This window comes from Poecilia reticulata, linkage group LG9 (assembly GCF_000633615.1).
Source record: "Poecilia reticulata strain Guanapo linkage group LG9, Guppy_female_1.0+MT, whole genome shotgun sequence".
Taxonomy (NCBI): Eukaryota; Metazoa; Chordata; class Actinopteri; order Cyprinodontiformes; family Poeciliidae; genus Poecilia; species Poecilia reticulata.
Window position 1 is genome coordinate 12,555,267 of NC_024339.1, and position 16,081 is coordinate 12,571,347.

General features: G+C 35.5%; 1 protein-coding gene across 1 annotated transcript; it reads left to right on the forward strand.

Moving 5' to 3' along the window:
* The first annotated feature begins 1,787 nt into the window (after positions 1-1,787).
* Positions 1,788-11,644, forward strand: lhx6b (LIM homeobox 6b). The gene is made up of 9 exons (XM_008417960.2): positions 1,788-2,046; positions 2,604-2,734; positions 3,796-3,927; positions 4,130-4,251; positions 7,001-7,221; positions 8,466-8,566; positions 8,648-8,743; positions 10,373-10,550; positions 11,466-11,644. Exons 2-9 carry the CDS (start codon positions 2,732-2,734, stop codon positions 11,546-11,548), a joined length of 936 nt encoding a protein of 311 aa, XP_008416182.1. The 5' UTR covers positions 1,788-2,046; positions 2,604-2,731; the 3' UTR covers positions 11,549-11,644.
* The last annotated feature ends 4,437 nt before the right edge of the window (positions 11,645-16,081 follow it).

Here is a 16,081-nt window from a genome sequence, read left to right on the forward strand (position 1 = left end):
AGTTCCGATTCAAGGGTTAATAAAATATAAAATACTGAAGATTTTCAGCTCCTGGTGTAGGAAAATAAAACAAAAAAAATTTTAAATATATATATATTCTTGTTTTATTCACCAATTATTGTATATATACAACAAACGTTACGGACTAACAAAAAGCAAAAAAGGGGGCCTATTGATATACAAGATAACAAATAGCAACAAAAATAAAAAAAAATTAAAATAAAACATCACCTGATCAATTGGTGTCACAACAAAATCTATGAAATTGTTTAACATGTGGATTAGGTTCTATTTTTTAGTTTAGGTCTAAATCCATAGTTTTCTGTGCTTTATCCTTGTCATCATGTTGCACCACATCAAGCTAACAATGAAATTTTCCATTTTTCATAAAACACGTTTTATATCACTATAAATGTTTACATTTCTTGAGCTTGTTGCAGTCATTTAGTCGTTTGGAGCACAATTAAGATACTTTAAATTTCATATTTCACCATCATCTAAAGAATTATTCTATTTTCTCAAAGTCACTGAGAAATCTTTATTATCTATTTGCTAAATAATAATAGAAATGTAGTTGGAGAAACGAATGAATGAATGAATGAAAATTAGACCAATCAAGTTCAAAATGTAATAAATATAAAGATCGATTCTATAATGATCTGAATAAATTAAAGAAACACACAAACAAGTACTGAGATTTTCACATGTTGATGTTAGAAGTACTTTTACTGCAGACGCATGTTTATAATCAATCTTTCATTAAAAGTAATGCTATTTTATTGCTTTTTAGGCAATATAATGTTTATTTACTTATTTTAAAAATGAGTTTGTTTATTTGCATCTTTTAATGTAATACTGTATAAAATAAGTTTAACTGGTTAAATGAAAAGTCTGCAAAATGGACCAATACTTTATCTGATTAATTGTCAAAATAATTGATAGAATAATCAATTACTGGGGTAATCAACAAGGCAATCAGATCGATTAAAAGTGTACTGAGAAAACATTTAAAGAGGCAGTATTATGTAAAATGTAAATTTTTAGCTTTACATCATATCATAATGTTCTTCCTTTATCGAAAATGCATCTGGAAATTTGATTTGATTCTTTCATGACTGTTTCAGAAATCCTTTAATCTCCATGGTAACCATTCAGCTGTACAAAACGTCTTGGTGGACCTGGCCCCGCCTTCGAGACGCAGCTCCTCCTCAGAGCTGCAGCTTCCAAACTACCAGCTTCTGCTTTGAGACGCTCGTCCTCCGTGACTCCACCATTCAGCTCCTTCAGACTAGCCAGCACAAATTAGCAAACACCTGGTCAAGCTGTAGCATAACGAGCTTAAAACGCTGGTGAAAATGTTTCTAAAGGGTTAATAGAGGAGCCATGTTGTGATAACTTCCTGAAGGCGAAGTTTCAGAAAGAGCAGAAGATTTTAAAGAGACAGAGACCCAATTTCAAGGCATTAAATTACAAAGTCTAATTTCTTGTAAATCATGTCTGATATATTCAGCATTTTTATAACAACTGAAGGGACCACAGTTACTTTATTGCGCTATAAAATGGTGCTATCTCCCTGGAAAATACTTAATACTGCCTCTTTAAAGAGAGCTGAACAATCAGTCCTGCAGTTAGCTCCTACACCAGGGAAAGTTAATTAGCTTCATGTGTTTAGAAACAACACATGCTGTTCAGTGTTTAGAAGTTTGTGTTACCAGTTTGGGATGTGTGTTTCCCAGTAAAAGAGGAGGCGCAGCATCACATCCTGCCTCTGCTAACTGGGTGTAAACTCTGAGTCCAGGCGGGGGATCAGATCAGTTCAGGTCATAGTGCGTTGCTCCAGTCCCGCAAACTTCCTCTGCGTGGATCAACATTGGACTTTCTCTTCACCAATCCACGGATTGTTCTGGACACTCTTTATTCCGTCTGGAGAAACTGTTTCACACCCCTGAATGATGTTTTCGCCGCATTTCGGAGCTGCTCTGTCTCTGAAGTTTCTGCAGACCATCTCATCTTGTTTCTCTGCCTCCAGTGTTTACATCCAAGACGGTAATTAACATAATCTTGCATTCCTGTTAATTTCGAGAAGTGAAGGACAACACGGGGTCCAGATTGCCCCCCAAACGCAGATTTTTGGCACTTTATGAATGCAGCTGTAATCACTGAGGGGAGCCTGGAGTGTCTAAATGGGTCCATCACGAGAAAAGAGACAATCAGGCTCCTTTATGTCTCGAGATCAGCAGCAGTTTCTGCGCATTGTCTGTTATGAATAGAGCGATCTCCAATTGAGCCTCTTCACTTTGGAGATTTTTCGATTTTCGATTATACAGCTATTGAAATTAGGACGCGCCGCGCCTCCCCCCTTCCTCAGCTTAGCGGCGCGGCTGCCTCCCCCTGATTGACAGATGAAATTGACACTCGGGTTGCCTCTTATCAAGCGCTGCGTTTCAATCCGCCTCTAATTGCACATATAGTGCCATCCTTTCTTTTCACCGCATGTGATTGCAACACGCAACCTTCCGTTGCGCACAAGAGGAATGGTCGATCATATGTAGTGTTTTATTTTTTTTTATGTCTAATTGCATCGAAATTTCTTTTGTTGCCAGGGTTTAAATGCAGGAGAAACTGTAAGACGTTGTTTCGGAGCGGGTGTGTCGCTGGTTGGAGCAGAGATGCGTAATGCGCAGAGAAAACTGGGTCTCCACTCCGAATAGGAAGCGACCAAGACCCGAAAATGGTGAGTCACAAACACAGTAAGTTATTTTAAGTATTCACAGGAGCGACATAAGAGATGTAGTGAAATTGCTCAAACATTTGCAAAAACGACAACTAAACGTTAAAATAATAATTGTTATTCCTTTACCTCAGTGCGTGCTACTGGAATTGTAATGATGGAAATGGAAAAAATCATTTCTGCTTTTGTCTGCTTGTATCATATCTAAAAAAAAAAACTGCAAGAAAAAACTGAAATGAATCCATATGCTATAAGTAATTTCTGTTTTGTTGGTTTACTTACTGCTGAAGCAATAAATAGCGTTACGCGTTTCCTCTGCTTTATCATCCATGCATCATGTTGCTTTTAATTTTAAAAAAATAATAATAATACATTCTGACTACATAGGATATAATCTAACAGTGTTAATGGGCGGAAAACTAACTGCTGATCATACGTTAATGCCTTAACTGCTTGTTATTCTTTTATTCAAAACATTTTCTTGTTGTAAATGTTTTCTGCAATCATATAGAGCGGTTTATGTGAGCTTAAAAATCAATTTACAGCTAAACCATTTCACTGTTATTTGAACCATAGTGCACCCACAATGCACTTAACCTGAATTTTGCCTCAAAAATTTTATAAATTAAAGTTGAACGAGCTTTTGAACAATACGCTCCGGTTCTTAATTTTTAAACGATGTTGTCTTTCTTACATTTTAATCATCGCTAAATAGGCATTAGGTTTTGTTATATACGGAAAAGACATTTAAAATAACAAATCCCAACAAAAAAAACCTAAACAGATTTAGATGTTTTCGCAAAATTTAACAGATTTTTCCGGGGGAAGTTGGGCGTAATTTCTATAAAATGCGATTTAATAGTTTTTAGGACATGTAGTAAGATTTAAAATGAAAGGAGGAGAAACATCGGACGCTGCTTGGCAAAAAAAAGAAGAAAAGAAAAAACAAAAACCGAGATCTGGGTTGTTGCGCACGCAGATTTTTATATATGTATATTTAGTTTTCACTCTGTTCTCGGTGCATCCTGCTTTTTTAAAGTGTTTTATTTTATTTTGTGGATCAGTCTAAGCCGGAGGTGAAGAAGGAGTCCGGGGAGTCCAGCCCGCTGGAGGCGGCCTGCCTCTGCTCTCCTCCGGCGGCCAAGAACCAGTGCGCCAGCTGCGGCTTGGAGATCCAAGACCGCTACCTGCTGAAAGTGACGCATTTTAACCTTTATCCATTTATTTTTCTTTTACCTCAATTCTGATATTATGCATTCTTTTTCTACATTTAAAGCAATCGAAACCTCATTGTTCCGCCTTGCACGAACTTGACACGTAAAACAGTTAGTCTGAAATGTGTTGCCTCTGCAAACTGTTCGTTAATTAGCGCATGCGTGTTGCGTTTAATTGTGGCAGGTGAACAACCTGAACTGGCATCTGGGCTGCTTGGAGTGTTCAGTCTGCAGAGCGTCGCTGCGCCAACACAGCAGCTGCTACGTCAAAAACAAAGAAATATTCTGCAAACTGGATTATTTCAGGTAGGAACGAAAACAAACAAACAAAAAAAAAAAAACAAGCGGCTTTTGAAATGTATCTTAAACACTAACGTGTTATTTTTTTTCAGCTAAATTCACATTTGTGTTTTGTAAATTAATAATGGATAGCTGCACGCATCCCAGATTTAGTTTTAAAATTATTTTTATTTATCATGACACCGATTTAGATCACTATTCAGTGTTACAATGTCTTAATTACAACCAGAAAATAACACGAAAGATAATGAAATAATGTAAAAGAACATCCATTTAAAATATTTTTTTATTTTATTTAAAAATGGGAAACATTTTTAAATCCCTTTGTATTCTCATTTTTTTTGGGATTACAATCCTTAATTGTAATCCCAATTTTCTTATTCGCTTATTGTAAGTTATTTATAAGTCTTTGGGTTTGGAAGGCCTCCTTGCCATCAACCTAATCTTAAGCTTCTTTTTTCTATTAGATTCAAAATAATATTGCTAAGATATTGGTAAAATAAACGATTACTTCAAACATAAACCTTCCTGTCTCACCTGGGATTTAGTTTTAAATACCTTTTGATCCAATTATTGTTAAAATGTTAAATGAATAATATCCTTAATTTACTGAAGCTAAAGATATTTTTGCTCTCACTATTTTAGTTAAATAATAAATCTGTCTTAAAATCGTTGTTTCATCTAAAACACACAAAATTAGTTTTTGATATTTCTGGAACCCAGTAAAAAAATTTTGAAAACAACATTCCAAAATTCCTTATAAAATATGTTTTTATAAAGTTTTATTGGCTTCAAAATAAATAAAAATAAAAAACAAATCAGTGCAACCTTTTTTAATTCTACAAAATGACCCTAAATTATGAACTGTTGGATTTAATATTTACGTTTGTCTCTGGAGTTTCGGTCTCCTTGAAAACTGACGGTAAATCATTTATTTCGCTCTAATTTAATGACTTATTAATATTTCAGTGATTTGTTACTGAGCATAACTTGGTTTATTTTTCAGATTGTTTTCACAGATTATTAATTTTGGTGGTTCAAAGCCAAATTAATTGACTTATTAGAGTTTGACCTGCAGAATGAAGCAGCACATCCATCAAACCGATGTTTTAGGATCTGATCTCAACTCTCTCTTCACTGCAAAAACACAAAATCTTACCAAGTATTTTTGTCTAATTTCTGGCCATTACACTCAAAATAAGACAAAACTAATTCATAAGTAACTTTTCAGATAGATTGTGGCCTTGTTTTAAGTCAGTATTTCCTTCATATTGATTTGTAAAAGTATTATTTCCACTGCAGATTATTTTATTTGTAACATGAGAATGTTATAAACAAAATAATCTGCCAGTGAAACTACAGTACTTTTTTTTACTAATATTAAGGAGTTATTTACTTAAAACAAGCTCCTATATTTGACTGAAAAGCTGCTTATGAGTTAGTTTTGTCCTATTTTAAGAGTAATGAGATATTTATAATCTAAAACAAAAATAGTTGGTAAGATTTTGTGTTTTTGCAGTGTCTTGCTTTGGTCTTAGTTTTAACTCCTTTATCTCTGCAATGTGAACAAAAGCATCTTCTGATATTCTGTATTTTTTTATATATTTTCCGTAATGTCACAACACACAGACCTGAAGCTGGAAGTTTATTTTCTCTGTGTTATATAAAAGTTTGCTCCACATTTTTAAAGCCTTTAGCTTAGCTTCCACAGATTCGTCTCTCTCTGCATCGTTGTAGTAAATATTTTGTTTTGCCCTGCGTTTTGCCTTCCAGGCTCCAGTTGGAAGAAGCAGCACTAGGGCTATTTGTCAAAAATTGTAAAGTAGAAAATTTCCAGGTTTTCAGATTTTAGTTTTATTTTCTGGTACTTTATTAATATACTGTTGTTTATATTGGGGTTTTTTAAAAGATATTTTTGCAATCAGTGGAGAATTTATTCACCTAGCTCAATGTTTATGGCAGCTTCCTGCTTTTACTGTTGAGTTTGATAAAGGTGAGCAGCATTTACATTATTTTCATGTTTATAATTTATTCCTTTTATTTACATTGGCAAGAAAACAAGAAGAGCATCTTTATAATAACTAGGTGGGTTTTAAATTTGCAACATGTGTTCCAGTAACAAAGCTAATTACACAATTCAAATTCAAAAATACTTTATTGATCCCAAAGGGAAATTAAATAACCCTGAGTAGTTCTGTCAATCAAAAATGTTATCAATAAATAGTTGTCCATTAAGGATTTTACAATTGTTTTTGTTTCTTTGTAATCAAAATCACAGATTTTGTGGTGCTAATTTAGAAATACTTGTAAGGAATTTTTATGATATTTGTCCTAATGTGTGAAGTTAAATGTGACTTTTTTCCCTCGCTGTAACTATAACTTGACATCAAGCAAAGCTGAGGCAGCAGCCAATTAAGTCCAATGTTTTTGACCAATTTTGACAAAAATTTGCAGCAAATTCATCAAAAATGTGGGGATCTGTTGAGTTTGTGTGATTTGTGAAAAACTGGAGAGATGTATTGATGTAACCTGGAGTCTAGAGGGCCACATAAAAACCTACAGCGGGCCAGATTTGGCCCCCGAGCCTTGAGTTTGACACCAATAATGTAAACACTAAAATCAAGTAAATTGAACAAACTTCAACTTTACTAGCATTGCTAATCAGCACAGATTTAAACCAACTGTATCCGTTGAATTAAATCGGATTACTGACCAACCACGGCACATCCTGACCTTTTGACCTTCTCCCCTGCAGTAGGTTCGGTACCAAGTGCGCCCAGTGCGGCCGGCAGGTGTTCGCCAGCGACTGGGTGAGGCGGGCACGGGGCAGCGTCTACCACCTGGCCTGCTTCGCCTGCTTCTCCTGCAAGAGGCAGCTGTCGACCGGGGAGGAGTTCGGCCTGGTGGAGGGCCGGGTGCTCTGCCGCAGCCACTACGACATCATGCTGGAAAACCTCCGCAGGGCCGCAGAGAACGGTAACCCAGCCGCCAAGCATCAACCGCAAACTATTCGACAGCTACCGCCTGTAGGGAGGCGTGAAGTAAAACAGTTAATCTAGATGTTTATATGAGATGTGCAAGCATCATTATTTTGCTGTTTTTTTGTTGGGAAAATGCTTTTAAAACTAATTTTGCTAAGTTTGTGCACCTTTTGTGATATTATCAGATGATAAATTCAACTTTTATTAGCCTTTAAGTGTTTAACGTTTAACATGCTTAATTAAAATTTACTTAAAGTTTGATACGATCACTATTTGGCAGTCTTATTTTTGATACACTGAAAAAACAAACAATAACAACACAAAGTACTTTCAATCCATTCCAGTTTGTGATATCTTAGTACGCTTGAAGTAAGACAACATCTTAAATAAGTAGCTTTTCAGCAGCTATAGGAACTCGTTTTGAATCAATAATTCATTAATATTGAATTTAAATAAACTGCTAGTTACAAGTGAAATAATGAGACAGTGGATGAGTACATTTTTCAATTATAAATTAAAATGTCTTGATCCAATGGCACTTTTTTTTATCAATATTTAAGAATTATTTAAAAAAAAAGAAAAGCTCCTATAGTTGCTGAAATGTTACTTGTAAGTTAGTTTTGTCTTATTTCCAAGTATAGTAACATAAAAATACTTTGTTTTTGGAGTGTATCCAACATAAGAGTGACAAATAGTGATTATATTTCAAAATGATTTTTTTAATGATGCTTGCATGTGTAAACATCCATTTTTACTCTTTGTGTTAAACTCGACCTCAGGTGTTTTTTTCTAAAGCATCATAAGTTTTTTTTCTCTGAGGTCTTTGAGGCGGCCATGTTGTGCTGTTATTTTAATACATTAATATTTTTTAGTTACTAACAACAAATTCCTTCTGAAGACACTTTACAACCAAATTTAAGTAAATTTTGAATTAATCACTAAAAGGGTTTGTTTCTGTTGTCTGTGCCTCATTTCATTGCGGATTAAGAGAGAAATAATAAAACATAAATCAAACCCAGATCAAATTTTCCAGAATTTTCTCCCTTTGTTTCTAATTCTTGAAAATATATGATATATTTAAAAATTAACTTGCTTTAAACTGTGAATGTTTCCTACAAATTACCGTAATTATGCTCCATGTTTGGAGAATTGTTACTCTCTCAATTTAAACATTTCCTTCTGCATTGACGTAATCTCCACATAATCTGATGACTGGATTATAATCTGTTTGCTTCAAAGGGACAGGTCTGACTCTGGAAGGAGCGCTGCCGTCGGATCAGGACTGCCAACCCAAACCAGCCAAGAGGGCGCGGACGTCCTTCACGGCCGAGCAGCTGCAGGTCCGTCGCCGCCCTCCGGCTGTCTCAATCTGAGTTTAATCCGCAGGAGTTTGTCGTTTAATCCGGATCGTCGTTCTGCAGGTCATGCAGACGCAGTTCGCTCAGGACAACAACCCCGACGCTCAGACGCTGCAGAAACTGGCAGAAATGACGGGACTGAGCAGGAGAGTGATACAGGCAGGTGTTGACATTACTTCTCTAAGAATCAACCAAACAAAAGGTAATAATAATAAAAATATTAAAAATTAAGGATTTAAGTAAGAGAAATAGTTATTTATTATTGTAAAGTAACATTCAGTGAGGATTTAATAAAGATGTGAAAGGACCTGAATCCTTATTGAACCATCAGTGAGTCAGTAACAGGCAGAGGAGAGTAAAGTACCCAAAACTTTACTCAAGTAAAAGTAGAACTACTTCATCATAAAACTACTCAAGTAATGGTAAAAAAGCATTTGGTAAAAAAAAATTTACTCACGTACTGAGTAATTATCATTTAATATTTAAAAATCATCAGATGGAGCAAAACATAAAGTTGAGTGGAAATTTTGATATTTTAAGGACTAAAATGTCAGTTCGTAACAAAAATAAAACCAGGCAAAATTAATTTTTCCAAATCAGTTTCTTTAACTAAAAAACTGCAAGTGTGTTTCTGTGTCTGATGAATGTTTGGTTAAAACATGTTTGGTTTCATTCAGTGGGTAGAAAATCCAGAACTTTTACTCATGTATGAGTAGAAATACTTCATAATGAAATTACTCAAGTAAAAGTGAAAAGTACAGCATAGTAAAAATACTCCTAAAAGTAATTTCAAAAGGTTACTCAAGTAAATTTAACTGAGTAGATGTAACTAGTTAGTTACTCAGATGAGTGAGTTTTAGGTATTTATTTTCTTTGTATTTTCACACTAGAGGATATTTATATGACTTTTTAATGTCATATTTTTTAAAGGTGACCTGTTATGCTTCCCTGAACAGGCTTCATAGATCTATGAGATACAATAAACATGTTCATTACATATTTAGCTCAAAATCCTTCTTAGATAATGAGATTTTAGTCTGTTTTGTTTGAGATTGAGTTGTTTTAGAGCCTCTTGTCACTTTAAGTCCAAATAAGCTGCTGCTGGCCACGCCCCCAATTCAACATTCACACTCACACCTGAAAATGGCTGCAAACAGATGTGCAATTTTACAACCGTACATCTTTGAAAAGCAGAAGTAGATCCTCCTGCACAACCAACAAGTATGCTGCAAGTCGTTTCTGAGTGGTAAGTCGACAAAAAAACGCATTTTTTTCCCAGCAGCCATTGCACAGTGCATTGTAAACCCAGCTGGTTAAACTGCTGGAGCTCCTCTTGGGTTGCTAGGTAACGGGTTGGGCTTTGCTGGGGTTGCTAGGTAACAGCACAGTGCCCATGGAATGTGACTTAAGATTCAGGAGGTTTTTGAAACGGCTCATTTTTCAGACACTAAAAAAACATTAGCTCATTGCCAAAAAAACAGCTGGGTGGGTTTTTTAAATGATTTAGCTGCTTTTAGAAGCAGTTCAGACCCAAATGGAAACATAAAAACGTTAAAAATGTAGATTTTGCGTAATAGGTCCCTTTTGTTAACAAGAAAGATGAATTTGCTGTTTTCTGGTATGTTCTTTAAAACATCTTAAAGTTTAGGTAACAACTCTCCAAATCCATCTAAAAATCTTTACAGCAGAGGAGAATAATGAGTCGTCCATGTTTAGCCCAGTGAGTCTTTGCGTTTGAGGAGATCGTTACGTTTGCTCCACTTTCACGCTGACTGTCTCCGTCTCCAGGTTTGGTTTCAGAACTGCCGCGCCCGACACAAAAAGCAGCCGCCGCCGCAGAGCAGCAGCTTCCCCCAGAGCGCGCCGCTGTCCAGGATGCCGCCGTCGCTTCCAGAGGATCTCCACTACTCCTCGTTCAGCAGCCCGGACCGACCGCACCTCCTCGCTCTGCACGGATACCTGGACGGTCAGTGGCATGCCGGCATTCCTGTGAAGAGGATTTTTATAATTATAAAAAAAACAAAAAAAAACAGCTTTTATCATGATCTAATCCCAAATAATCTCAGTGAGGGAAATGTTAAGATTTTTTTATTTGGCTTTTTATTAAACTGCAGATATTGTCACAAATGAAGCCTGTAACAACCAAATTGTATTTATTTTAATTTATTAATTTATTTTTTACAAGAGATGCCAAAAAAGTGGAGGCAACGTTTTTGAAAATAGCATTAAATACAAATTAAGTAAATTTAATTCCAAAAGATTAGGAGATAACTGTTTTGGCAAGTAACACATGCAGATTGATTTTTGTAACTGCTGAAAATAAAAATGCACAACATTTATTCTCAAAACAAGAAGTCTGTCTCAGCAGTTAAGAAGCAACTTTGCTAGATTTTTGTAGGGTCTTATCAGATAAAAGACAATTAAATCATCTGTAATTTACTGATTTCATACATGAGGCTTGGTAGAAAATTGTTTTAGAAGAGAATAACAAGAATAAATACAAATGTTCTGGTTTATTATGCTCTATTCTAGATATTAACAGATTAAAAACAGTTAAATCATCTTTAATTGATCAATTTCACACATTAGGTTTGGTAAAAATTAGCTTGTGGGCAGACGAACATGTTTAAATTAATATTTTCTATTTTTTCTGTCTTCTATTCTACGTTAAAGTGTTCTATTTTCATCTGATTTATAAAGACCCTCTGTTGTGAAGTGGTATTATTTTCATATTATTATAGTTTCAAATGGACTCTGATTCTGCGGGTCTCTGAAGTGGGTCGAGACGCTCTTCCTCTCTCTTCATCCCTCCCCCTCCCTCATCATCATCGTCTCCAGGCTGAATTGAAACGCCGTTTTAACGTTTCTCCTTCGTTTCCAGCTCACCCCTTCTCCGTCCTCGCCGCCCCCGGACACTTGACTCATCCCTCCATCGCTCTGCCACAGCTTCCCATCAGCCGCTGACCCTGACGATGTCACGGACGCCTGTCGCCACGGTTACCTCCGTTTTCAGCTGGTTGTCAGACTGTTGAGCTGAACTGTGGTGAAACCTTCAAGCAACCATTGGGAATATTTTTATTTTTTTATCTTTGTTCTAAACGAAGCACAGAAGACTTCCTGTTTTTGCTTTTTTCACTTTCTTCCTGTTCGTACGTCAGGCGGTTTCAAACGGCAGAGCGGAGGAGCATTGTAGCAGTACGACGGAGAAACCTCAGCTTCTTTTTTCATGATGAGCACATTTTGCAGCTTTAATGTTGTTGGTTGTTGTACTGTTGTCAGAAAAACGGGAACTCTTATTTATTCAGATCTAAACCTCTTGTTTTCTAAGCACTTTTAAAGTGTCTCTACATGGAAACATTCAGTGTTTGTAAATAAATCGCATCGGATCTGTCACCGGGTTAATTTAATGAGCAAAACGGAGACTGATTTCATGTGTGTGTGTTTTGAAGGTCATAGAAAAAAAACAGAATATAGAGTCAGATTGTACCTGCAGTAAGTTTGACCTCAACATCCTGGTCATTAAACCAATTTAAAACCTGTCACTTACAGGAAATAAGTGATAAATTAATTGAGCAATCAATTAAATCCAAATTCAGTTAAAGTGTTGCCATCGATTTGTGTTTCATTCAGGCCTTTATGAGCTCGTTTAAGATGTATTATCTACTGCTGTTACAATGATGAAGACCTTAGAGGCATTTTAATGTTATTATTTGGTTTTGATGTTCCAATATGGATCAATATGTCTTTTCTGATAAGTTTATTCAAATCCTGAAAAACAGACCAGAAACTGAAACCTGACCTAAAAAAAAGAAATGAAAAATTAAAATCTAATCAGTTTGTAAATAATTTACGTGTCATTTATTTGGTAGATTATGACATGGAAAATAAAAACCCACCAAGGCTTTCAAATTTATGTTTTTATACTTTAGTGGTTAAAATTTATGATTCTAGACATTTACACTGCAAAAACACAAAATCTTACCAAGTAAATTTTACCAAGTGCAAATATCTCAGGACACTTGTAATAAGACTAAAATAACTTAAAAGTAAACTTTAAGCCAGACGTAGGGATTGTTTTAAGTAAATAATTCCATATTATTGATAAAAAATTTTGGTTCAACTGCAGATTATTTTACTTGTAATGAGACGTTTCCCATGTTGTAAGTGAAATAATCTGCTAATTGAACAAGTACATTTTCATCCATAGTAAGGAATTATTAAGGAATAACAATCGGAAAAGTTACCTGAAAGTTAGTTTTGACTTATTTAAATTGTACTACAATGTTTTCACTAGACAATAGACCAAAAATTGTGTTTTTGCAGTGTATATAGACAGCATAAAAACTAATAAAATGAGTAAAATGTCAAAGTTCAAATGAGACAACAGGGGAGGCTAGAAGTCATACCCTTTTTTTTCCCCTTCTTTATACTTAATACGAGCACCTGAACTGAAGAAATAAGAACAATTTATTAAAAATAAACCATGTGGAACTGCAAAAATTTGGATTTTTCTGGTAAAAGAACAAAGATTGTTTCTGCTCTGTGTGGCTGACGACACACAGCAGAAACAACCTGCTACGTTTATTCATAAAGGCTATGTTAGATTACATCACATGTAACTTTATGATGAAATAAGGTGATATTATTTGAACCCGACCCTTCAAAAATGCTAATTCTGCTTAGGAATTAGCATTTTCTTGGTGCAACGTTGTTTCTCAGGATTTCTTTGTTATTTTCCAGACAGATTCAGGCTGCAGATTGGATTATTTCTCCTAATCAAACTGAACTGGAAAGTAAAATGGATAAAATAGTATTCTACAGGTGCAGAAAAAAGAACCGATTGTATAAAGAATCACATTTCCTAGATCTGGGAATTCTGAGTCGATTCAAATCACTCAAAAATTGATTTTAAAATAAGTTTATAATGTATTACGTGTAAACTTGTCCACTTTATGTATTTTAAATACTTCTTTCATAGGTTCTTATTTAAGAAAATGCTAGGCAGCCAAGCTCACCTAAGAATGGTGATTTAAATTGCAAACTTTGCGTGGAACCTTAAAGAATTGTTTTAAATGTTCTTTTTGTTTGCATTTTTTTCCTCTAATCATGTAATTTAATCTCTAGGCCATTTGAATCATTTCTGAATCTAACCGTGACCAAAAGTCAAATTTTGAATCAAATTGCTAGATGCTGAAAGATTTGCATCTCTAATTATGAGTTCAAAACTGGTAAGGGTGTTGAGTGTAAAATTGTTAAACACTGTCAAGGAACAGCTCCTGATTTTATCGAGAATCATGAAGAAGATACAGCAGAAATTCCTACAAGCTCTGAATATTCACTAAAAAACCCCATACCGTCTCATGACCAGGTGTGTGCGAGTCTCTGGATGCCATTAGGAAATGAAATGAGCTCCTATTCTTTCTTAAATTTTGCCTTTGAATAATCTTTAAATCAGTCTCTTTCAATTAATTCAACGCAGGAGGAAACCTGAGCTGGAAAATGACTCCGCTCCTTGTGAAACCCTGAAACAAAAGCAGTCTTCCTGCTGAGCTGAGATGATTATCAGGCTGACACACTTTGGGCCACCTGCCAGCACTGCACTGTAAAAAATTATACAAGAGCCCAAGGAAGCATTCAGGCACGTCTCCCTCCATACATGTGCATCCCTGCGCATTTAAGCTGCCCGGGTTTGTCATCCTAACACCCCCCCACCCCTGACTGGCATTTTCAAGTGGTTGCAGATGAAACATGGCCCCCCTCCTACAATGCTAATGAATAGGCCTCTGATTGCAGGATTACAGCGTCGGCTGTCTAATGAGCAGATACGCTACAGAGCCCCTCGTCTCCACGTATTCACATTTTCTCCTTGAAACTGATGAGCTCTTCCCCGCACAACAGTCAACAAAACCTCTGTGGAAGATTGCAGCATGAGCCATCTTCATCATCAGCCTCCTCCTCCTTCTCATGCAAGTTTATTTCAGATGCTCTGGGTATATTCTAATTTTTCAGCTTTTTTTGTCTTGAATATATTATTTAACTGAACTGAAGATGCCTTGCAAAGCGTCTGAAGGGATGATGAGGGTGATAATGACTCAATTTAAACGATTAAATAATAGAAGCGGGAAGATAAAATGTCAATGAAGACTGAAAGCTTTAAAAGAACAAAAGGAACAATAAGGCAGATCATGGACTGTGACTTTTTTTATGAGGCAAAACCATAAAATATATAATTCTGCAAAACTTTTGTGCTGTTTTTCTGAACTTAAAATCCAGAGTTGAAACATAAAAACACACATTATATGTTGTTGACTGACATTCAAATCTCCATTTACTTGGTTTGCTAATCACATAAATCATAATATTTTTTGCTAGCCTGGTAAAAATCAGCCCCTTGTTCTACGCTTTTCTTCGTACAGAGAGAGTCGGCTATTGAGAAACAATTTCTTGTAAGCGTCAGCTTTGTTGGAAGTTTTAAATTTTACACGACGCTAAAGCTAGTTAGCTAACGCTAGCGTTTGTCCATGACGTATGTAATGCGTCAATTCGACGCTATGAAGCTTAACGGCGAACAGAGAAGTGTTGAACCGAATGAGGCGGCTATTATATCGATATTTAGAAGCATGGCCAACAGTTATTACTGGATGGTTTTGTTCACTTCATCCGCTGCCATCGCTAAAACTACAAACTGACTACAATAATAAAATGGCGCAGAAAATCGACTTCATCGTTCGCTGATTGGCCCGAGGGAGGAAACCCCAGATGGGGCTATGGCTGTGAAGCCAGGCTAGTTTTTAGCATAGGTTTTTAGTATTACTGTCCAAAGTTTCACCTTGGTTTTTAGCACAGGCGGTTTATTGTTCATATCTTTGACTGTGTTGTTAAAACGCTAAATAACATCGAGCAGAAGGCCATTTAGGATTCAGTCAAGTGCTGAACTTAAAATATTCATGTATTGTTGAGTTGTAATGCTGTAGTAGATGACACCATGTTTGGTGACAATGAACTGGGATCACTGCAAAGACACAAAATATTCCCAAATATGTTTGGTTTAGTTTCTAGTGCAAACATCTTTGCACAGTTGAAGTAAGACAAAATTAACTTGCAAGTAACTTTTCAGTGAGACATATTTAAACAATTATTGACTTGTTTTAAGTCAATAATTTCTCAATATCAATGAAAATAGTCTCACTGGCAGATTATTTAACTTAAAATAAAACATTGTTCCCATTTTTTCATGTAAAATAATGTCTGGCAGAACAAATACAAGTAAAAAACATAACTTTTATATCTCACGTAATTATCTGAAGAGAAAAAAGAAAACATGTTGCTGTAGCTATTATACCAAAAGTTGCTAACATTATCAGTTCTTCTTTACTATTTACCTTTAATCTTTATTACTTATTTTTTCTTATATTAAACTCTCATGATTAAACAATAGTAGATCAACCACTGAAAATGTAATCTGCAAAATACACACTGTTTAAATATAAATGTAAA

Bases quoted from the DNA above. Each gene is read 5' to 3' on its own strand.
- lhx6b (XM_008417960.2), top strand. The intron at 3,928-4,129 runs GTGACGCATTTT...TAATTGTGGCAG, and splicing joins AAGACCGCTACCTGCTGAAA to GTGAACAACCTGAACTGGCA. The intron at 10,551-11,465 runs GTCAGTGGCATG...CTTCGTTTCCAG, and splicing joins TCTGCACGGATACCTGGACG to CTCACCCCTTCTCCGTCCTC.